We start from the raw sequence: 23269 nt of genomic DNA on the forward strand, positions 1-23269 counted from the left end.
GAGACTTGGTCTTAAGGTCTCACCTATAATCATCAATTTTAAGAATTTAATATTCAAATTATCTGAAGAACTGAAGTACATTGTTTTGTACTTGTTGTTTTCACTTATTTAAAAACTTTTCCCTTGAAAGAGAAATTGGTGAGATTAAGGAATGCTATAGCTAATGTTGTAGAATATGTGGAAAACCGTGAGTTATAGTGAAAGGTGCTGTCTTAGAAAGAACATTTTAAAAGTGCTAGAAAATGTAATATTACAGCTTGAGTCAAGTGAAGTGAACTCTGCTAGGGACTAAGGGACTAAGTAGTTTGTTAGAAAGATGCTCATAATTAAAGGAGGAATAAAGAACATTCTAACTAATCAACTGGGATGAACCTAGATTCATTGTCTTTATATGCAAATAAAGTATAGATTCTTAGAGTCAGAACAGTAAAAGATAAATACCTTTGAAAACAAACATAAGGCATGAACAGGCATTTCACAAAAGAGCTACTGCAAATATCAATGAACATATTAAAAGTTACTCAGCCTAAGTAACCATCAAATAAATGTAAATTAGAGCAAGAGAACTTGTCTTTTTATTTATGAACTTGCCAAATATTTAAAAGTTTGATAATAACTGATGTTTGAGTATATGAAGAACTGGTATTATTTGTTGATAGACATGTACCATACCATTTTTCTGGAGGGCAATTTCACAATGTGAATCAGAAGTCTTAATAGTACATATGTTTTGACCTAGTGAATCTCCTGGTGAGAATTTTTATCCTAAAGAAGTCATGTGTGCCTTCTTGTCAAGATGGTACAGTAAGCTCACAGTTTGTACTTACCTTCTGCTCTAAATTCATAGGAATGGCATATGCATTCCTGTACTTTTATTTTCATTAATTTTATTTTAATTAAAATTCTTTAATTTAAAAAATTAAATTTAAAAATTAAAATTAAAAAATTAATTTTTAATTTAAAAAAACAAACTGTACTTTTATTTTCATTAATTTTTATTTTAATTAAAATTCTTTTAATTCTTTAAAAGAATTAAAGAAAGGAAAAAAGTTACAGGTGGGCTTACAGACAAGATAGTGTTGTAGAACTGAAAGCCAACTAAACAAAGATAACTGAAGCCATGGTGCCGCAGAGGTTCTGTGTGCAGAAACAGGAAGCTAGATTTAGCTCCCATAGTGTACTAGGGACTGAAAGTTTACCACTTGAGATAGGACGGTAACTAGGGTCGCTGCTTGAAGCCAGGGGCAGGGATGAAGTTGTCCATCCCATAAAGGCTAAATAAAGGCTCCACATGGAGGCTACAGTTTATATGGCGCTGTGGGTCTTGAGGGACAGGAGGAATAGATTCAATTTCAAGAATAGAAACTGAATTAGACTGACTGTGGGGAGACGATGGGGAGAAAATGTGTCCCTGTTACCATTATGAGGTTTGGTCCTGGACGGTAGCACAGGGATCCTGGTGGAGGCAGCTGCAGAACCACTATGGAGGGAAAGGTGAGCACAGTGGGAGAGAAATGGGAAAGAGAGAAGCAAAGAAGAAAAGGCTTTCACTTAGAATTAGCCTTCAAAATGCAATACCAAAATACTTGGAGAAGATAAATACCAAGAAAGATAGCTAACAAAATCAACAATGAGAACAAAAATTTATCCCAAACGCGATGAATTTTTACAGGAAAGTCAGTCAAAGACTAAAAGAAGCATGTTCAGAATACTCAGGGGCGCGGTGGCTCAAGCCTGTAATCCCAGCACTTTGGGAGGCCGAGGCGAGTGGATCACGAGGTCAAGAGATCGAGACCATCCTGGTCAACATGGTGAAGCCCCGTCTCTACTAAAAATACAAAAATTAGCTGGGCATGGTGGCGCGTGCCTGTAATCCCAGCTACTCAGGAGGCTGAGGCAGGAGAATTGCCTGAACCCAGGAGGCGGAGGTTGCAGTGAGCCGAGATCGCGCCATTGCACTCCTGCCTGGGGAGCGAAACTCCGTCTCAAAAAAAAAAAAGAATACTCAAGGGGATAAATAAAGGCATTACATTGATAAAAATGATGTTTAAAAATGCCCCCAAGATATGCAGAAATGGAATAGGAACAAGAGCATGATAAGGAACCTGTTACAGATTTTGAAAATGAAAAATAAGGTCATAGAAATAATAAACTTAATAGAGGGGATGAACTTTAGACCTCACACAATTAAAAAGAGAATTGATGAATTAGAAGAGAATACTAAAGAATTCACTCAGAATGTATCATAAAGAGACAAAAGCTTTTATAAAAGGCATTTAGGAGATTTGAAGGATAGATGGAGGGGTTCCAACATATATCTAATATGAGTTCTGGAAAAAAGAGAACACAGCCTCCAACTCCTGGCCTCAAGTGACCCTCCTGCCTCAGCCTCCTGAGTAGCTGAGACTACAGGCACATGACACCATACCCCATTGTTACCTTTTTTTTTTTTTTTTTTCCATAGAGACCAGAGTCTCACTGTGTTGCTCGGGCTGGTTCCAGACTCTTAGGCTCAAGCCATCCCACTGAGGTCTCAGCTTCCCACAAGTGTTGGGATTACAGGCATGAACGGTACCTGGCCAAGAAGCAAAATTTAAAGATCGAAGAATTGAGAATTTTCTGATTTAAAGAATGATGAGTGCTTAGATACATTGAGTAGTACTATCATGTTGATACTGTGGAATTTAAGGATTATAGAGGAAAAAACATTTTTGAGATACAAAACAAAAAATGCTGATTACCTATGAAAGAAAAATTAACAACAATAGATGCTAGAAGAGAGGAGAATAATATACTAATATATTCAAAATGCTAAGGGAAGGTTATAGTTAATTTTGATTTTAAACGCAATTAGTCTTTGATTCAAGAGTGAAGGAAAAATGCAGATATTTTCAGTCATGAAGACCAGGGGAAATACCATTCATGGAGTCTCACCAGGGAAACTGTTAAATGTTGCTCTTTAGCAAGAAGAAAGGTGACATCAGAGGTAAGGTTTTGTTTTTTTTCTTTCTTTTTTTGGAGATGGAGTCTCACTCTGCTGTCCAGGCTGGAGTGCAGTGGCATGATGCTCACTGCAACCTCTGCCTCCTGGATTCAAGTGATTCTCTTGCCTTAGCCTCCCGAGTAGCTGGAATTACAGGCATGTGCCATCACATCTGGCTAATTTTGGATTTTTAGTATAGATGGGGTTTTGCCATGTTGGCCAGGCTAATCTGGAACTCCTGACCTCAGGTGGTCTGCCTGCCTTGGCCTCTGAAAGTGCCGGGATTGTAGGAGTGAGCCACTGCGCCCAGCTGGTTTTTGAATTAAAACAAGCCAACAAACAAGGGTGAGCATAAAAATTGATAAAGTGTATTTCAGTACAAAATTCACTTAGTTATTGGTTTTAAATACTACTTTTTGTTTTAAAATGAATATAAAACTAACTCTGGAGAATGATGAGAATGTAGGAAGGGAGAAAGTAAATTATGTGTGATCCAATATTAGGGACACAAAAGGAGACATATGACAGATACTACTAATATCTAAGAAAATATGATTCACTTGAGAACTAACTTAGATGAAGTTGATACATACCTAGAAAAATATGCATTACTTAAATTGCTTCAAAAAGTAGAAAATCTGAACAAAGCAATGAAAGAAACTAAATAATAATCAAAAGTCCACCTGTCAAATGACAGCAGGCCCAGTTTTATAGGCAAGTTAGACCAAATCTAAGTAATCGTTACCTACTCCTCTTCCCTTTTTAAAGAGTTTTATTGGAGTATAGTTGACATAGAATAAACTGCACATATTTCAAGTTTTGACATATGTATATACTTGTTAAACCACCAAAATCAAGATTAGGAGACATGTTGATTATCACTCCTAATTTGGGTCCCTTAGAAATTCTTTTCTCCTTCTCTTTCCCGGTGGCTCTAGGCAGCCACTCTCTGCTTTCTATTATATTGACTAGTTTGCATTTTCCAGAATTTTGTATAAATGGAATCAGTCTTACAATGTGTGCTCTTGCGTTCACTCTTGTGCGCTCTCTCTCCCTTTTAAAAAACAGATTCTGTTTTTTTAGAATGGGTTTAGGTTCTGGCAAAATTGTGAGACAGGCACAGAGATTTCCCATGTACTCCCTACCTCCACATATGCTCTATTACACACACTTCACTGTTATCCATGTCCTCCATTAGAGTGGTACAGCTGTTACACATCATCACCCAGTATCCATAAGTTTACATTAGGGATTACTCTTGGTGGCATATATTCTGTTACTTGGGACAAATGTATAGTGACATGTACTTACCACTGTATTATAGTATCACACAAAGTAGTTTTGCTGCCCTAAAAATTCTCTGCATTGTGTGCTCTTTTGGGCGGTTTAGGGGGATACCTGTCTTCCTTCACTCAGCATTGTGATTTTGAGATTTGTCATGTTGTTAATGCATTCCTTTTTATTGCTGATTGGTAAATTATTGTATGGATATACCATAATTTCTTTTACTTTTTTCAATATACTGTGATTTCTTTATCTGTGCACTTGTTGATGGACATTTAGATTGTTTCCAGTTTGGGGTGATTACAAATAGAACTTATGTGCAGATTTTTATGTAGACATGTGCTTTCATTTTGTAGGTATTTAATATATACCTTTTTAAGAAAGTGCCAGATTGTCTTCCAGAGTGGTTGGCCATTTTGTTTTCATGAGAGCAGCATGTAAGAGTTGTAGTTTTGGGAGCAGATTTTCTTAAATTTCATGAAGTTTATCCTTTTTTTTTTCTTTTATGGATTTTGCTTCTGGTTTCTTAGCTATGAAATCTCTGCCTTGTTTAATCTAAATAATAAAAGAGTTTCCTATATTTACTAATACTAGTTTTATAGTTTTTATATTTATAGTTAGCTTTTATATTGAATGACTAGTGAATGAAATATTCATTCTGAGATATTTTTGTATATGGTACAAGGCGTGGATTGGAGTTGTTTAAAAAATATAGCTATGTAATTCTTCAAGTATTATTTGTTGGGGACTGTTCTATGTCCATTTGAATCTTTGTCAAAAATCAGTTGAACATAAATATTTGGGTCTATTGTGGACCTCTCTTTTGTTCCATTTATCTGTTGGTTTGGTGTTATATCAATACAGGACCGTCTTGATTTCTATAGTTTTATACTAAGTCTTGAAGTTAGGTAGTAAAGTCCTTCAATTTTATTTTTATTTTTCAAAGATGTTTGGTCACTTTAAGTCTTTGCATTTCTAAATGTATTTAGAAATAGATGGTCAGTTTTGACCAAAAACAACCCTGCAGGGATCTTAGTTTGAGATTACATCAGTTGGGGATAATTAAATATTTTATTGAGTCTTCCAGTCCACTAACATGGCATATCTCTTTATTTAATTTCAGTACTGTTTTTAAATTTTCTTTGTATAAGTCTGGAAAACCTTTTGTCCAGTTTATCTCTGAGTACTTTATAATTTTTATTGAGGTAAATGGTATTTTAAAAAAATTCAATTTCAGATGTTGGTTGCTAGCATATAGAAATAAACTGATTTTTGTATATTGATCTTGCAATGTAACTAAACTTTTTATTAGTTCTAATAGCTTTTTTGCAAATTCTGCAGAATTTTCTACATAGATGCTTATGTCATATCGAAATAATGACAGTTTTATCTTTTAAAATTTATTCTCGTTACCAACACCTTTCACTTCTTTTTCTTTCCTTGTTGCACTGGCTAGAACCTTCAGTGCAATCTTGGATGGAGGGGGTGATAGCAAACATCTTTGGCTTTTTTCCTGGTTTTAGGGTAAAATCATTCAGTCTTTTACCACTAGGTAGGTTTTCTAGTTACTGAGTATGTTTATCAGGGTCATTGTTGGGTACTGTCTAGTGCTCTTTCTACACCTATTCAGGTGACCCTGTAGTTTTTCTTTCTTAGCCTGATAATATATGATGGATTTATATAGATTTTTGATGTTAAACCAACCTGGCATTCTTGGGTTAACACTTGGTTATTATGTATTATCCTTTTTATGTGTTGTTGGATTCAGTTTGCTAAAATGTTGTTAATACTTTTTACGTTTATATGGATGAGGAATATTGGTCTGTAATTTTCTTTTAACATTTCTGGTTACTTTTGGGATTGAAAGTCATTAATTTTCTGAATTAATTCATGTAGAATTATTGTTATTTCTTTCTTAAATGCTTGGTAGAATTTATCAGTGGGTTTGGAGTTTTCTTTGTGTGAAGTTTTTAAAATACAAATTCAATTTCATTAATAGATATAGGACTATCTATGTCTGCTAAAAAGGTGTTATTCTTTCCTTTTTCTTTTTTTCTTTGAGTACAAGGCCCATCTCTTGATCACCATTTTGTCCCCAACGTATCCCTGGCACATAGTGGGTCGGGAGTAAACGTTTGCTGAATGGATGAATGAATGAATGAGGCAAACTCAGAGAGAGGAATTGGGGACTGTGTCTGTGCTTGGCCCAGTGTGGGGCTGTTTGTGGATGACATCTCATTCTCATCCTGTAATAGAGGGATAATGCAGAAGTGTGGAGCCTCAGGGCTCCAGAGTCCTCATCCTCTGAGCCACATCTCCTTCTTAGCCAAGGTCTTTTCACTCTCTGGGCAAGTCTTCTTACTTTGCTGAAATGACAGTGTTCCTTGTGCATGCCTGGTCTAGCCCAGGCTAACCTCTTCTTCAGTGAACCCAGGTAATTTGTGTCTTCCAAGGAATTTGTCTATTTTATCTAAGTTCTAGAGTTTATTAGCATAAAGTTTATAACATCCCCTTATTATCCTTTTAATTGGTATGTTGAAACTTCTGTGTGTTTTTAAAAATCATTCTGACTAGAGTTTTAAAATTTTATTTTCTCAAAAAACTAGCTTTTGGCTTTTTTAAAAAAACTTTTCTGTTTTCTATTTCATTGATTTCTTCTGTGGTCTTTTATTATTTTCTCCTGTTTATTTGTTCTTTTTTTTTTTTTTTTTTGAGTTCTTCCAGGTGGAAGCTAAGTTAATTGATTTGTGACCATTTTTTTTTTAAATTATAGGCATTCAATGCCATAAATTTCCCTCAGTATGCTAGTTTAGGTGCTCATTTTTGTTCAACTTAAAATACTTTCTCATTTCTCTATTGTTTTCTTTGTTAACTCATGTATTATTTAGGAATCAATTATCTAGTTTTCAAATATTTGGGGATTTTCTAGATTTATATCTGTTATTATTTTAAATTTAACTCCATTTTGTCAGAGAACATAGTTTTTAATGATTTCAATCCTTATAAATGTATTGAGACCTAGAGATGGTCTGTCTTAGCAAATGTTCTATGTGTCTTTGAAACAAATGTCTATTTTGCTGTTGTTTGATGGAGTGCTGTCTACTTGTCAGTTCAAGTTGGTTAGTGGTGGTGGTCAAGTTTCTTACGGTGTTTTTGTCTATTTGTTCTACGAAGACAGGGATATTGAAATCTTGAACTATTAACTATAAAATGATCTATTTCTTTTTGTTCTTGCAGTTTTTGTTGCATGTTTGAAGACCTGTTATTAGGTGTGTAGATCTTTAAGATTATGTTCTTGATGATTTGACTCCTTTATTATTATGAAATGACTTTAATCTCTTGTAATTTTTTTTGTTCTGAATTCCATTTTGTCTGATATCAGTATAGCCACTTCAACTTTATTTTAATTAGTATTACTGGGTAAATGTCTTTTCCAACTTTTTACTTTTTTACAATCATTTTTTTATTGCAGTAAAATATATATAACATATAATTTATCATTTTAACAATTTTAAAGAATACACTTATGTGGCATTAAGTACAATTTCACAATGTCATGTCTATCCTTTTACTTTAAACCAATTTGTTTCTTTATATTTTTTAGAATATTTTTATAGGCAACCTGTGGTTGCATACGGCTTTTAAAAAATCCAATTTGGCAGTTTCTCTCTTTTAATTGGGCTATTTAGATCATTTGCAGTTAATGTGATTGTTTCTATGGTTGGATTTAATTCTCCCATTTGTGTCTATTCTTTGATTCCTTTTCTTCTTGATTTCTGCCTTTTTTTGGATTTTTTTATAATTCCATTTTATCTTTTTTGTTGGCTTATTACTTGTAATTCTTTGTTATTTTATGGTTGTTTTAGGGTTTCTAGTATCCATTTTTATCGTATTTGAATCTTTCTTGAAGTATTACTGCACTTCACATGTAGCATAAGAATTTTTACAACAGTATACTTTCATTTCTCTTTGGCCATTGTGATGTTGCTGTCATACATTTTACTTCCACATATGTAATGTATCCCACAATGTACTACTCTTCTTTTTGCTTTAAATAGTCAATTATCTTTTATAAAGACTTAGTGAGAAATAAGCCTTTTATATTTCCCACATAGTTACTATTTCTGATACTCTTTATTCTCTTAAGTAGATTCAGATTTTTATCTGTTGTCTTTTTCTTTCCACCTGAAGGTCTTCCGTGATCAGTTTGTACCTTGAAGATCAGCTGGTGTTGAATTCTTTCTGCTTTTGTATATCTGAAAAAATATTTATTTCTCCTTATTTTTGAAATATATTGTGGCATTTCTCCACTATCTTCTGTCTTCTGGCAACCATATTTTTACAACAAGCTATTTGATGTTCTTTTTTTTTTTGGAAACAGATGACTCAGTCACCCACACTGGAGTGCAGTGGTGTGAACTTGGCTCACTGCAACCTCCGCCTTCCAGGTTTGAGTTATTCTTGTGCCTCAACCTCTTGAGTAGCTGGGATTACAGGTGCACGCCACCATGCCTGGCTAATTTTTGTATTTTTAGTGGAGAAGAGGTTTCACCATGTTGGCTAGTCTTGTCTTGAACTCCTAGCCTCAAGTGGTGCACCCACCTGCCTCAGCCTTCCAAAGTGCTGGGATTACAGGTGTGAGTCACCAAGGCCAGCCTTATTTGGTGTTATTTCTATAGTTTGCTTTTGTGTATAGTACATTCATCTCTTATTATCTGTGGGGCATTGGTTCCAGGACCCCTGGAAATATAAAAATTCACAAATGCTCAAGTCCCTTATATAAAATGGCCTATAGCATTTGCATATAACGATGCCCATCTCCCTGTATACTTTAAATCATCCCTAGATTACTTACAGTAACTAATACAATATAAATGCTATATAAGTAGTTGTTATATTTCATTGTTTAGGGAATAATGACACAGAAAAAAATCTGTACATGTTTAGTATAGCTGCCACCACCCTTTTTTTTCAGGAATATTTTTGATCTGTGGTTGTTTGAATCCATACATGGGGAACCCGTGTATATGGAAGGCTGACTACTTTTAAGATTTTATTTTTTTCACTGTATTTAAGTAATTGGATTATGATGCATTTTAGTGTTATTTCCTCTTGTTTTTTGTGCTCGAAGTCCTTTGAACATCTTAAATCTGTAGATTAATGGTTTTTATCAAATTTGGAAAATATTTGGCCACTATTGTTTCTGTGTCCCAATCTCTCTCCTCTCCTTTGGTAACTCCAATTACATGTATTAAGCTGCTGAAAATATCCCATAGCTCACTGATGCTCTGTTAACTTTTTCTCCTGTCTTTTTCCTCTCTGTAACTTGTTTTGGATAATTTTCCAAATTCTTCAGGTTCATCATTCTTTTCTCCTATTATAACGAATTTGTTTTGATTTATTTTTATCCAGTGAATCTTTCATCTCAGACATTGTGGATTTACCCTCTAGAGTAATGTTATTTCTGTTGCTTTATTTACCATGCTCGATCTTTTCCCAACTTCTCGAACTTCTGAGCTACAGCTGTACTTAATCTTTCGGTGTACTCGACTACTCATTTTGCCATCTGTGCTGTTTTTGCATCAGTTTCAATTAGTTGATTTGTCTCTTTGTTATCAGTCATATCGTCTCGCCTTGTAGATTCTCTTAGAAACTTCCATGCCTTTTTGCTTTTGATTGGATGACAAACACTGTAAATTTTTAACACCGAAGTGCTGGGTTTGGTGCTTGCTATTTAAGCACCAAACTTATTTAAGTTACTTGGAAACAGTTGGATCTTTTCAGGTATTGCATTTAATTAGAAAGGAACAGAGTGACATTTAGTCTCCGGTCATCACACCACTGCTGAGGTGAAATCCTTCTGAATATTTTTCCTGATGTTTTCTAAATTATGAGATTTTCTGTCCAGGCTAGATGTTTTGTCCTCTGTAGTGTCAGCTTCCATTTTTGGAAGCAGAACAAGACTTGCTAAATATTAATTAGAAAGATCTCTTTTGAAAGCCTTGTAGAGCTCCCAAAAAGCAGCTAGGACTTGAGGGTCCAAGAGCAGTGGCTGTTTAAAGTATTGGTTTTAAAAGTAGGAGTGATTTTAATTAAAAAATTTAAAAAGTGTTGTGTTGTGTATGTTCTTTTTCGGTTAAAAGTTAAACAATTCTTAAGAGAGATTATTTCTCTTGCCTCAGGGATGGTGTGACATAGTGGGTGTAGCACTGGGAAATAAGAATGTGAGTTGTGCCTCTCTCATGAGCGGCAAATAGTCTCTTGCCAGTCACTTAAGAGCTGTGGATGGGGCTTAGTTTCTTCATCTGTTCTAAAATTTTGCAATTTTGACATATTAAAAATTAGGCAATCACCACAAAATAGTTAACTGACACATTTTATATATGTAAACTTTTATGGAAAGTTTTTATACATTTCTCCTGTACATCACCGAGGCTAATTAATATCTGGATTTGTATTAATCCAGTAGTATTAATCTGTGGCTCAAAATATAATTTGATATGGTACACATAGATTCCTGTATAAGTAATTTATAACTAGGAAATAAAACTATTCTTTTCTAGACATGAGTAGATAACAATAACAACGAATGGTTGCCAAAGTGTATTGAGGGCTGCTTATGGGCCAGGCTCTGTTCGTAGGGCTTTATTATTAACATCATTTACATCTCTTGGGGAGATAAGAAACTAGTTCCAAAGCGTGCACCTAGACCGGTAGAACTGGCATTGGAATTCAGGAGTTTGGCTCTTTAGGTCATGCATACATAACAGAGGAGTTTGCTCTATTATACAGATCCCTGCTCCACTGTTTGGATGCTATTTGCCTAATATCTGCATAGTTTATCGTTTGTAAAATGCACTAATACATATAAATAACTTTATTTTATCATCGCAACTTTTTGAAACAGTGTCTTACAGATGATGAAACTGAGAATGAGCGAGTTTGCTTCAGATGCGGTGCTGCATCTAGGAGGTAAAAGAGTCTCCACTCAAAATTCAATTCTCACCTCCAAATCCAGTTTACTTTTACTTTGCCATATTTTCATGGAGAGGGAAGTTTTTCATAAGACAGGCAATGCTGAATTTGTTGAAATGGTTGAACTAGTTGTTTTCTTCTTAAGCAAATATAGTATATGTATATATGAAATATTTATTTATACTTCTTTTGATTTAGCTACTTCTTATTGATCTTTTTTTGTTTTTGAGACAGAATCTCACTGTGTCACCCAGGCTGGGGTGCAGTGGCGCAATCTCGACTCACTGCAGTCTCTGCCTGCCAGGTTCAAGCGATTTTCCTGCCTTAGCCATCTTAGCTGGGATTACAGGCGTGCGCCACCATGCCTGGCTAATTTTTGTATTTTTGGTAGAGATGGGGTTTGCCGTGATGGCCAGGCTGGTCTTGAACTCCTGGCCTCAAGTGATCTGCCTGCCTTGGCCTCCCATAGCGCTGGGATTAGAGACATGAGCCACTGCACCTGGCTCTTACTGATTTTTCTCGTGTTAGTTTAGATATGTCTTTCTTATCCACCAAGTACTCTGCTTAAGGACTGGGTCATTTTCTCACTTAAAACCCTCACAAGATTATGCAGTTATTTTCACAATGAACATTCATTGGCCATTATTCATCATTGTATTTTGAAAAGACTCAGGTCACAAAATTAAATTTTTATTAAACCCGCCACAAGATGCATAGTTGGAGAAGTATGTATGGAAAATGATACATGGATAAAGAATAAGTGGCCGGGCACAGTGGCTCACACCTATAATCCCAGCACGTTGGGAGGCTGAGGCGGTTGGATCCTGAGGCTGGGGTTCAAGACAAGCCTGGTCAACATGGTGAAACCCTGTCTCTACTAAAAATACAAAAAAAATTAGCTGGGTGTGATGGTGAGCACCTGTAATTCCAGCTACTCGGGAGGCTGAGGCAGAGAATCACCTGAACCCAGGAGGAGGAGGTTGCAGTGAGCCAAGATTGCACCATGGCACTCTAGCCTGGGTGACAGAGCGAGACTCTGCCTCAAAAATATAATAATAATAATAAATGTTCTTAGAAGCATAATCTTGACATGGCTGAAGGGTCGGGGGTGGGATGAAAAATACACTTCATTTGTAGGTGAGTTACACCCTTACATAAGTCATAATCCACTTAATCTTTCTATGTAATTACTGTAAGACTCTCAAACCATATCTCTGTTTGACAAGATATACAAGCTCAGATACAGCTTAACTTTTTTACAGTAAAGCGGAGGCTTATGGCTTGTATAGTTTCTGATATCTAACTAAACCATTATGGCTTTGAGTTGCGGTGCTTTTTAAAATTGTTTTTTGAGATAGTCTTACTCTGTCATACAGGCTGGAGTGCAGTGGTGTCATCTCGGCTCACTGCAACCTCTGCCTCCTGGGTTCAAGCCATCCTCTTACCTCATCCTCCCAAGTTGCTGGGACTACAGGTGCACACCGCCACGCCCAACTAATATTTGTTCTTTTTCGCCGAGACAGGGTTTTGCCATGTTGCCCAAGCTGGTCTCAAACTCCTAAGTTCTAGAGATCCTCCTGCCTCAGCCTCCCAAAGTGCTGGGATTACAGGTGTGAGCCACGGTGCCTGGCTGTGGTATGTTTTACATAGGTCTTTTGTCCTCTTTTATTTTGCTAGAGCTGTGGAAATGGGTGGTAGCCTGAATGGAAGGATCTTCATCTGCCCCTCCTGCCAGGTAGGAGAGCTGAGGCTTCACGCTCTCTCTGGCTCTCCTTGTGGCATTTGTGAGCAGCTTGATGTATTTGACACAAGTGTGACAGCAAAGAAATGTGTGAGCAGAGCAGTGTGCTGCAGGGCCCAGCTGTGTGGATTTATCTGTACATCAGGCCGAGGAGCAGCAGTTAGCCAGATCTGACAGTCAAACGTGAGCTCCTTCTACCTGCACTCCAGAGTGCATTTTAATGTTGTGTGTGTTTACCGTGGTTGGCATTTGACACAAAGAAAATTGTCAGTGCTGTTTTTTTCTCTCCTCTTTTCCAAATAAATACTTCATTGTACATAGACAAAAGTATGCACTTTCTAAAACAATGCCAAAAATCCTGTTGTCTTCATCTTTATATTGCATTTCATATGAGGAATTTGTAGATTAGATGTTTGAGTTGGTAATAGGTAAGATGCTGAATAGGTAAGATGCTTACATAGTGCAAAAGTCAAAACAATATAAAATAGAATATCGTGAGTAGTCTTGGCTCTGCCTCTGTCCCTTTCTAGGCATTTCCCACCTCTGTTGGCTGATAATCACTTCAACAGTCGGTCATTTATTCTTTATGTTTCTATATGCAAATACAAGCAGATGTTCTGTGCCTTGCTTTTTACTTCCCAGTATCTTCTGGAGAGCTTTTTAGTTCATAAACAGAGACCGGGTGTGGTGGCTCATTCCTGTAATCACAGCACTTTGGGAGGCCAAGGTGGGCAGATCACCTGAGGTTGGGAGTTCAAGACCAGCCTGGCCAACAAAGTGAAACCCTGTCTTTACTAAAAAATACAAAAGTTAGCTGGGTGTGGTGATGCGTGCCTGTAATCCCAGCTACTCAGGAGGCTGAGGCAGGAGAATTACTTGAACCTGGGAGGCGGAGGTTGCAGTGAGCTGAGATCGTGCCATTTTACTTCAGCCTGGTGACGGAGTGAGACTCCGTCTCCAAAAAAACAAAAACAAAAAACAAAAAACACCACAGAGCATTCTTGTTTTTGTTTACTGTTGCATTATACTTCATCATGTGGATGTCCTGTAGTTTATTCAACTGCCCTCTGTGTCTGGAGATTTGCACTGTTTCTAATCTTTTTGCTCTATTGAGATAATAATTCACGCATCATAAAATTCACCCTTTTGAAATGTCCATTTCAGTGTGCATGCCAAACTTTTATCCTACAAATAATATGATGTAATGAGTAGCCTTGTGCATATATTCTTCTGAACATGGTAAAAGTATATTAGAAGGCTAAATCAGAAGTAGGATCGCTGGCTCACGTGGTTAAATGTATTTGAATTTTGAAAGGCATTAACTGTTACCCTCCCTAAGTATGGTTCTGTTTTGCCCTCCTGACAGGAGGTTTCTCTTAATCTTACTCCCATTTCATAAAGGAATCTTAATCTTAATCTTTGATTTTAATGAAGCAGTCAAAAATTTTTAATTTTGATGTTTATGGGCTACCCATTTAATTTAATGTTATGTGATTGATTTCATTGATGCAAACATGACCCAAACTTCTCTTTATGTTTGTAAATATTGTTATTTAATAAATGACCTTGTCAGTTACTTGGTAAAATTGCAAGTAGTGAGTGTTGACGTTCAGAGCAGTTTTTTATCTGTGCAGTCTTAAGATGGGTGATTTCCTGGCCCCCATTCTTTGCTGTTGTATAGATACAACAATGCTCACAGTATTAAAATGAAAATTCCTAGTGGAAGATCAATTATATGCTGCTTGCTCTAGAGTAGGAAAAATCTTGTCAAATTTTATCCTTTTGATAGAGCTTTCTAAGTTACAATGTTTTATACCTATCTGATGCTCAGTTCTGAAATGAATTGAGAAGTGGTGGTTGTTCTAAGCATTTAGCTGAAGCATTATTTACAAGTAGAAGATCAGCCTACATTGGCACTTCTTGACCTATGGGACAGGTCTGTTGCTGTTTTATCTGATTTAGGTAGAGTATGTAATTCCTTTTGGGAGTCCATACTTTTGTGTTCCTCTTTAAATGTAGATTAGCTTTACTGATGGACTGTCATGAAGAGATCTTAAGGTGGTGTTTGCAAGGTGGAGCTATTTCAAGGTTTGAGAAATGTGCATTTGAATTATTCAAGGCTCACCTTTTTTGGCATTTATAAATATTCTGGCACTTTGTGTATAAAAAAGACTAAGAACTGGTAACATATTCATAGGAAAATGGAGGCTTTTCTGAGCTTGAAGTAAAAATTGAGGTATAGATTGTGATTAAATTTATGATGAAGTGCAGAAATGTACAAGTATATGCATGGAAATATCATTGGTTCTTTCCGTGGCACAAATAATGGTTAATACTGAAAAACAGATAAATCAGTTAACCAGTAGTGAATTATCCACACTGGTTTGTTGATTATTTGAAATGGTGTGTGTTAACGTTAGTATTATAATTATAAAAGTATTCGGAATTTAGCCCAGACATGGTAGCTCATTCCTATAATCCCAGCACTTTGGGAGACCAAGGCGGGTAGTCCGTTTGAGCCCAGGAGTTTGAGACCAGCCTGGCTCTCATACTGAGACTCATCTCTACAAAAAAAGTAAAACAAAATTAGCCAGGCATGGTGGCATTGCCCCTTTTGTCCCAGCTACTTGGGAGGCTGAGTTGGGAGAATCACCTAAGCCCGGGAACTCAAGGCTGCAGTGACCAGTGATTGGGCCACTACACTTTAGCCTGTGGGACAGAGTGAGACCCTGCCTTAAAAAAAAAGTATTCATAGTTTAACTGGTAAGTCAACCTTTTCATTATAAATGAGAAAACACCTATAGTCTAAACAAAGGCTTTGATTAAATAAATATAATAGAATTATGCCTAAGAGTAGAATTTGGTTTTGTGTCTCTTAGGTCAATTGGGGATTATACTTCTATTCCCTTTCTCTCTTTTTTTTTTTTTTTTTTTTTGAGACGAAGTTTCGCTCCTGTTATCCAGGCTGGAGTGCAATGGCGCCATCTCGGCTCACCACAACCTCGGCCTCCTGTGTTCAAGCAGTTCTCCCGCCTCAGCCTCCTGAGTAGCTGGGATTACAGGCATGCGCCACCATGCCTAGCTAATTTTTTTTTATTTTTAGCAGAGACGGGGTTTCACCATGTTGACCAGGATGCTCTCGATCTCTTGACCTCGGGATCCACCCGCCTCGCTCGGCCTCCCAAAGTGCTGGGATTACAGGCTTGAGCCACCGCGCCCAGCGTCTATTCCCTTTCTCTTTCCTCACTGTAGATAATGATACAAAACGTCCGGAAAGAAATTGTGTTCTACCCAAAAGGAAGTTTCCTCTGACTACTCTGTGATGGGTTTATGAGAGAAGGCTGCTCTCCTGGGGTGGGAGAGGATAGTACCCAGGGCCGCCATGTTTGGTTGAGTAGGTTGTGCACCATATGAAGACAGTGGCCATGGGAACAGGTGGAGCCTGAAATCCAGTTTGTGTTTACCAAGTTGTATTCTTACTAAGTGGGACTATATTGGCCCAGAGCAAGGTGTACCATTATCTAGTTCTTATAAAGGTAACTTACTGGCTGACAGTAGCTTTGATGATGCATTTATGCATTTTTATTTAAAACCCAGTTGTTTCTGCTGTTTTTGCTTTCTTTCTTACAGATAATGTCTATAGTATGTACATGTCTGTATATAGGTGTCTGTGAGTGTATATGTACATTTTTGCCATTTATGAGCCATGTACACATACAAACTCCATATATTCTTGAATGTAAGGTCAGATATTGTTTGAAAAATATCCCTCAGAAGGAGAAAGTTACCTTATATGTATCTGATTCCTTATAAGATAGTTTATCCTATGAGGTCCCCTCTCAGTTACTTTGTTTGAATAGTACAGTACTGTTGGGGAAAAGATAGGCTCTTGAAATAGCCTCAGACAATGCTGGCTTTGAGTGCTTTAAAAGGCTGCTTCATGAAATTGGAAAAGAAACGAAACAAAGATGTTTAACACGGATTCAGTAATTATTGTAGGGATGATAGATCACTCTAAAAAAGCAATTCTGTAAGTGGATATGATCTCAAATAAATATTTACAAGACAAATAAATATTCCAAATATCCTGACATTATGCAAATGGACACTTGTGACTTGGTTTGGTATTTCCAGTGATAGTACCATAAAAGGATTTACAAGCTACTATGTCTCAAGCAGATTATACAGACAGGCGTTTGCTCTGAAAAACTGTATTGGATGACTCCTAAGGTGACTGTAGTGATGAAAAAGACCCAGATGGCAACAATATATGTGAAGAGTGAATCAAATTGTCTCATGAAATGAGAGAGTGAATAAAATTATTTCAAAATGTATGCTTCATATCATGTATAATTTAGTATGTATGTACTTGGCTAGGTGCTATGACTCATGCCTGTAATCCCAGCACCTGGCCAGGTGGGGAGGATTGCTTGAGGCCAGTACTTTGAGACCAGCCTGGGCAACATAACGAGACCTTGTCCCTACTAAAAATAAAGAAAAATTATTCAAGCATGATGGCACCTCTTAGTCCCAGGTACTTGGGAGGATAAGGCAGGAGGATCACTTGAGACCAGAGTTTGATGTTATAGTGAGTTATGATCATATCACTGCATTCCAGCCTGGGTGACACAGTGAACTGTCCCTAAAAGAAAAGAAAAGTTTGTAATGTAATTAATACATTTTATAATTGACATTTGACTAATTTCTGTCTCTAAAAGACTATAAATTCAAGTTGGCTAAAATTTTTTTGTATTCTCTTATTGGAAAAATAAGAGAGCATCCTAATTTGGGTCATTGTATATTCACTTATATGTAATTATTATTATTTTCAAACAGAAACTGAGGCTTCTTGAAGAGCTTGAAGACACTTGGCTTCCTTATCTAACTCCCAAAGATGATGAATTCTATCAGCAGGTAAGGTATTTTAATATTTTTATCAATTTCAGTGATGTGTTCTGATTGATCTTATTTTACCTGTGAGGAAGCAGGGCTAGAGAGGTTAGATAACAGGTGAAAAGGTCGAATTTGATCCGCCTGTGACTCCTCATGGCCTACAGAACATGTACATTTCTTCACAATCAGCTTTTTGCTGTGTACTTAAGACTTTAGCATAGTGACTGTTTTTACTTCCTCAGACATTCCACACTTCCTTGCCTCTGCTCGTACTGTTACTTCTGTATAGCTCCTTGTCCGTCTTTTTACTCCTTACCTTATTACTTGCCATGCTGCAGATGGCTAATTCTTCAAGAGTTCAATTAAACATCACCTCCTATGTGAACATTTTCCCAGCTTACCTTACCTACAAGTCGATTGCACTGTACACCACCTAGCACATGGCATGGGAATTATAGGATTCCATGTCTCTCTCTCTGAATTAGTCACCACTGTTTCAATTACACATGACAAAAACCCAAATCAAACTCACTGTGGCAAAAAATAAGGGGAATCTATTAACTTGCCTTAGAAGTCCAAGAGTATGTGGCTAACTTGAACTTTATAAAAGATGTCACCCAATCACTGGTTTTCTCTGTTTTTCTTGGCTTAGTTTTCCTCATTGTGACCTCATGCTCAATAGGCTCTCGTCTGAGAGTATAGTAGGACTCTTGACAGCATCTGGTCTTTGGCATCTGGGATCTTAGAAAAAGGTAGTGAGTTCTTTTTCCCTGGTTCCATCAAATTCTCCAGAAAGTAATCCTGTTGGCCTGGTTGGAGTCATGTGCCTATCTCTGAACTAGTCATCGTGTTCAGAGGAGTCAATTGCTCCTGTTTGCCTAGCCTAGTTCATGTATCTACTCTTGGAGTGGGGTGGGAGTCGGAGCACTCCCACTAAACAGCATGCACTGTGTGACGTAGACATGGGTGATTTTCCCAAAGGGAAATTGGAGTCCTGTTTCCAAAGAAGGAAGGGTAAGTCTTCTGGGCATGTAAAATTAATAAATTTTCACCTCTTCTTTCCTACTAGAATGTAAAGTCTTGGGGTATAGGAATTAGGTCAGAGCATCTTTGTATCTCTATCACCTGCATGTACATAGCTGACCATCAGTAACCAACGAAGGAAGAGAGGAAGGGAGGGCTTTACCCATTTAGAATCCAGATCAATATGATTTCTGCGACCTCTAGTTCAATATTATTTCTAGGACACTGTCTCTTATCTCCCTTATCTCTTTTATATTCTCATTTCATTTACACCATCTTTCCTTTTCACGATCAGTCCTTTTATAGGTCTCTCTCATTTTTCTCTTTGCTCTTCATCCTTGAAGCTGTAGTATTTTCTAACCAAAATGTAAATCTGAGCATGGCAACCCTCTGCTTCGAATCCCACATCATCGCCTGGCTCCTGCATTTTCAGCCGCATCTTCCTGCTCCTATACCTTTTTATCCACACTGGATTTTTGCAGTACTTCAAATTTGCTATGAGTTTCATCTTTGGGGCCTTCTTGCTACGTCCTCTGCTGACATACCTCCTTCTCTTTATCTGTCTCCTCTTTCTTTTAAAAAATTTTTTTGACACAAGATCTCAATTCTGTTGTCTAGACTGGAATGCAGTGTGGTGCCATCTGGACTCACTGCAACCTCTGCTTCCTGGACACAGGTGATTCTCCCACCCCAGCCTCCCCACTAGCTGAGACTATGACCAGGCCTGGCTAATTTTTTTTTATATTTTAGTAGAGACAGGGTGTCACCATGCTGCCCAGGCTGGTCTTGAACTCCTGAGCTCAAGCCATTCGTGTACCTTGGGCTCCCAAAGTGCTGGGATTACAGCCATGAGCCACCATGTCTGTCTCTTCTTTCCTTGGTGAACTTCTGTGTTACCTGTTAGTAACAGCTCATATGTCATCTCCTGTAAGAAGCTTCCCTGACATCTCTACAACCTGAGAGTTATCTCTGCCTCTGCTCTTATACTTTATCTATACCGTTGTCAGCACTTAATCTCACTTAATTTTTTTTTTTTTTTTTGAGACAGAGTCTCACTGTGTCATGTCCAGGCTGGAGTGCAGTGGCAAGATCTGAGCTCATTGCAACTTCTGCCTCCTGGGTTCGAGTGAGTGCGTCTGGCTAATTTTTGTATTTTTAGTAGAGACATGGTTTCACCACATTGGCCAGGTTGGTCTTGAACTCCTGACCTCAAGGGATTTGGTCTCCCAAAGTGCTGGGAATACAGGCGTGAGCCACCATGTCTGGCATTAATCTCGTGTAATTGTAATGATTTTTTTTTGTATGCTGGCTTCCCTTATCCTCTGTACTTTGTTCAGTTCCTGGTACCTATCAGGGGCTGAATGTGTTTGCTTGAATGTATACGTGCATGCAACAGTTAATTTGGAAAACCAGTTATATATAATGATGATGAGTTTAGTATGATTTGAATTTTGCTTCTACACACATACACACCTACCCAGGGAGTTGGCATCTGGAAAGATTTGACAGATGTGTACAGAAATGTCATACCACATAGTGACAGGGTGAGTGTTCTCTTTTGAGCTTTCCCAGTCTTCCAAATTATCTGCAGTGAATGTATATTCTTTTGCAATCAGGGAAAAAATAATTTTTAGAAGTACCCTTAAGACAGGTAAACGTACAAAATGCAATTAGTTTTGAAATGCTTACTTCTAGCTATAAGCCTCTGGTACGTGATTACGTACATAGTCACAAAGCAACTGCCGAGCCATTTCAGCTTTTGTGGTATGAAAATGGTACAGGAAGAATAAAATACAAAAGGTTATCAGCCTGCTGTGCTCTGAACCAGCCATCCACTGAGGGATAAAAGGAAACCCAAATGCAAACAGAACAACTATCAAGACTTTTCTGTTATCTTTCCAAGGCCCATAACAAACCCTGATACCAATATCTAATCACTCTAAGAGCACCTTCTTTTTTTTCTTTGAGATGGAGTCTCACTCTGTCGCCCAGGGTGGAGTGCAGTGGCACGATCTCAGCTCACTGCAACCTCTGCCTCCTGGGTTCAAGCACTTCTCCTGCCTCAGCCTCCTGAGTAGCTGGAGCTACAGGTGCATGCCACCATGCCCGGCTAATTTTTTGTATTTTTAGTAGAGATGGGCTTTCACTGTGTTAGCCAGGATAGTCTCAATCTCCTGACCTCAGGTGATCCACTCTCCTTGGCCTCCCAAAATACTGGGATTACAGGTGCGAGCCACCATGCCTGGCCACCTTTTTTTTTTCTTTTTGAGACAGAGTCTCACTCTGTTGCCCAGGCTGGAGTGCAGTGGTGCAGTCTTGGCTCATTGCAACCTCTGTCTCCTGGGTTCAAGCGATTCTCTTGCCTTAGCCTCTCAAGTGGCTTGGGTTACAGGTACCCTCCACCATGCCTGGCTAATTTTCGTAATTTTAGTAAAGACAGGATTTCACCCAAGGCCAACATATCTGGAGTAGAGGGAGAGAGCTGGTGAGAGCAGGGCAGATGCAGTCACAGAGAGAGATGGGGGCTGGGTTGTATAGGAACTTGCAGTCTGTCGTGAGAATATTGGCAGTTACTCTGTGATGAGGAGGCATGAGAGGGCTTGGAGCACAAGTGTGACAGGATGTGACTTACATTTTAATAAGGATTCTTTCTGCAAGGCTCTTCCCACTCAGCCTCTTCTCTAATGGGGTCCGCTAGTTCCATTCTTGAAATCAGAAAGCTCAGCACCCTCAACTTCTACCCACTGCTTTCTTCCCTCATTTAGTCACTGGGCCCCTGTGGTTTTACCTCTTCAGCATCTCTCAAATTTTTTCTTTTCCCATCCCACAGACACTACCTGAATTATGCAGGCCATGTTGGTCACCTTCTGCCTCCGCAGTTTCAGTATCCTCCTGGTCGGCGTTCCTCATGCCCTCCCCAGTGCCATCAGAACTGACCTGTACCTCCTTGTTTTGTAACTGTTGCAGAGTCTCCTTCTCTTCCAAGGTCAAGTTCAAATTCTTCAGTATATCCACCCTTTAAGGCCATTGACTTTCTTTCTTTTTTTTGAGACAGAGTCTCACTCTGTTGCCCAGGCTGAAATTCAGTGCTGTGATCTTGGCTCACTACTGTCTCTGCCTCTTGGGTTCAAGCAAGAGGCAGAGACTGTAGTGAGCCAAAATCACAGCACTGTCTCAGCCTCCCAAGTAGCTGGGACTACAGGCATATGCCTCTATACCTGGCTAATTTGTGTATTTTTAGTAGAGACAGGGTTTTGCCATGTTGGTCAGGCTGGTCTCAAACTCCTGACTTTAAATGATCGCCCATCTCAGCCTCCCAAAGTGCTGGGATTAAAGGTGTGAGCCACCGGGCCTGGCTGCCATTGACTTTCTGACCCCAATCTACCTCTATGGTGTAATCTCATCCCATGCCTAAAATGGCGCCCAACCGTAAACCCCTTTAATAGGGAGTTCTTGGTTCCACCCTGACTCTGCTGTGCCCTCTTATCCTTCCTGGCCTTTGTGCCCACTAGTACTCTCTTTCCTTTTCTGTCTGGTGAGCAGCTACTTTTGAGGACCCTACTTAAACACTACATATTCTGTGAAGGCATCAGAAAATCCCTTTTGTTCTAAATTGTAGGAGAAACTTGACTGCTTTTCACCACCTCTGCTGCTTACACCGTGGCCAAAACTGCCATCCTCTCTGCTACCGCGGCCTTCTGACTGGTTCTGCCTCCCTCCCCCAGTCTAGTTCATTTTAACACAACATCTGGAGTGATCTTTTGAAAGCATAAATCAGCTCATTACACTTTCTTGCTCAAAGCCCTTGAATAGCTTCCCGTCAGCCCCGGACCTTACATGCACCCACGAAACTCTACACGCTTGGGTTCCTAACTGCTTCCCTCACCTCACTTCCTGCCCCTGCCCACTCCCCACCCTCCTCACACTTTTCTTCCCATTCTGGCACTTTACTCTTCCTGGAATAAATCAAGCTCATTCCTGCCCCAAGGCCTTTGCTCTGAATGTTCCCTCTACCTGGAACTCTCCCCACAGGCATCTGCAGAGATTGTATCCTTATTTCTTGCTTTATTCTGCTCTGATGTAATTGTATTTAGAGACCTTCCCTGACCACCCTGTGTAAAATAGTAATACGTACCCAGCACTCCCTATCCTATTTTCTCGGCTTGATTTTTCTCCATAGATTTATCATCATCTAAAATACTATGTATTTTTACTTATTTATGTGCTTATTGTCTGGCTCACCCAGAACATGAGCTCCTAGAGAGAAAAAAGACATTTTGCTCTCTTTCTTATTCCCAGCACCAAGTGCTTTGCAAATAGCATGTGCTCAATACATATGTATTCAGTACCTAAGGATTTTCCAGCTTTTC

General features: G+C 38.4%; 1 protein-coding gene across 5 annotated transcripts in view; it reads left to right on the plus strand.

Annotated features, from left to right (window-relative positions):
• Window positions 1-23269, plus strand: part of FTO (FTO alpha-ketoglutarate dependent dioxygenase) — a 431427-nt gene that overhangs the window by 94789 nt on the left and 313369 nt on the right. For 4 of the 5 annotated variants that reach the window (XM_035282681.3, XM_035282682.3, XM_008985872.5 and 1 more), the window contains exon 2: window positions 17820-17897. In XM_035282681.3, the coding sequence (XP_035138572.2) occupies window positions 17820-17897 (78 nt within the window). Of the gene's footprint in view, window positions 1-11174; window positions 11240-17819; window positions 17898-23269 lie in introns of all 5 variants that reach the window. The other variant, XM_078358136.1, reaches the window with a different exon arrangement.

This window comes from Callithrix jacchus, chromosome 20 (genome assembly GCF_049354715.1).
Source record: "Callithrix jacchus isolate 240 chromosome 20, calJac240_pri, whole genome shotgun sequence".
NCBI classification, from domain to species: Eukaryota; Metazoa; Chordata; class Mammalia; order Primates; family Cebidae; genus Callithrix; species Callithrix jacchus.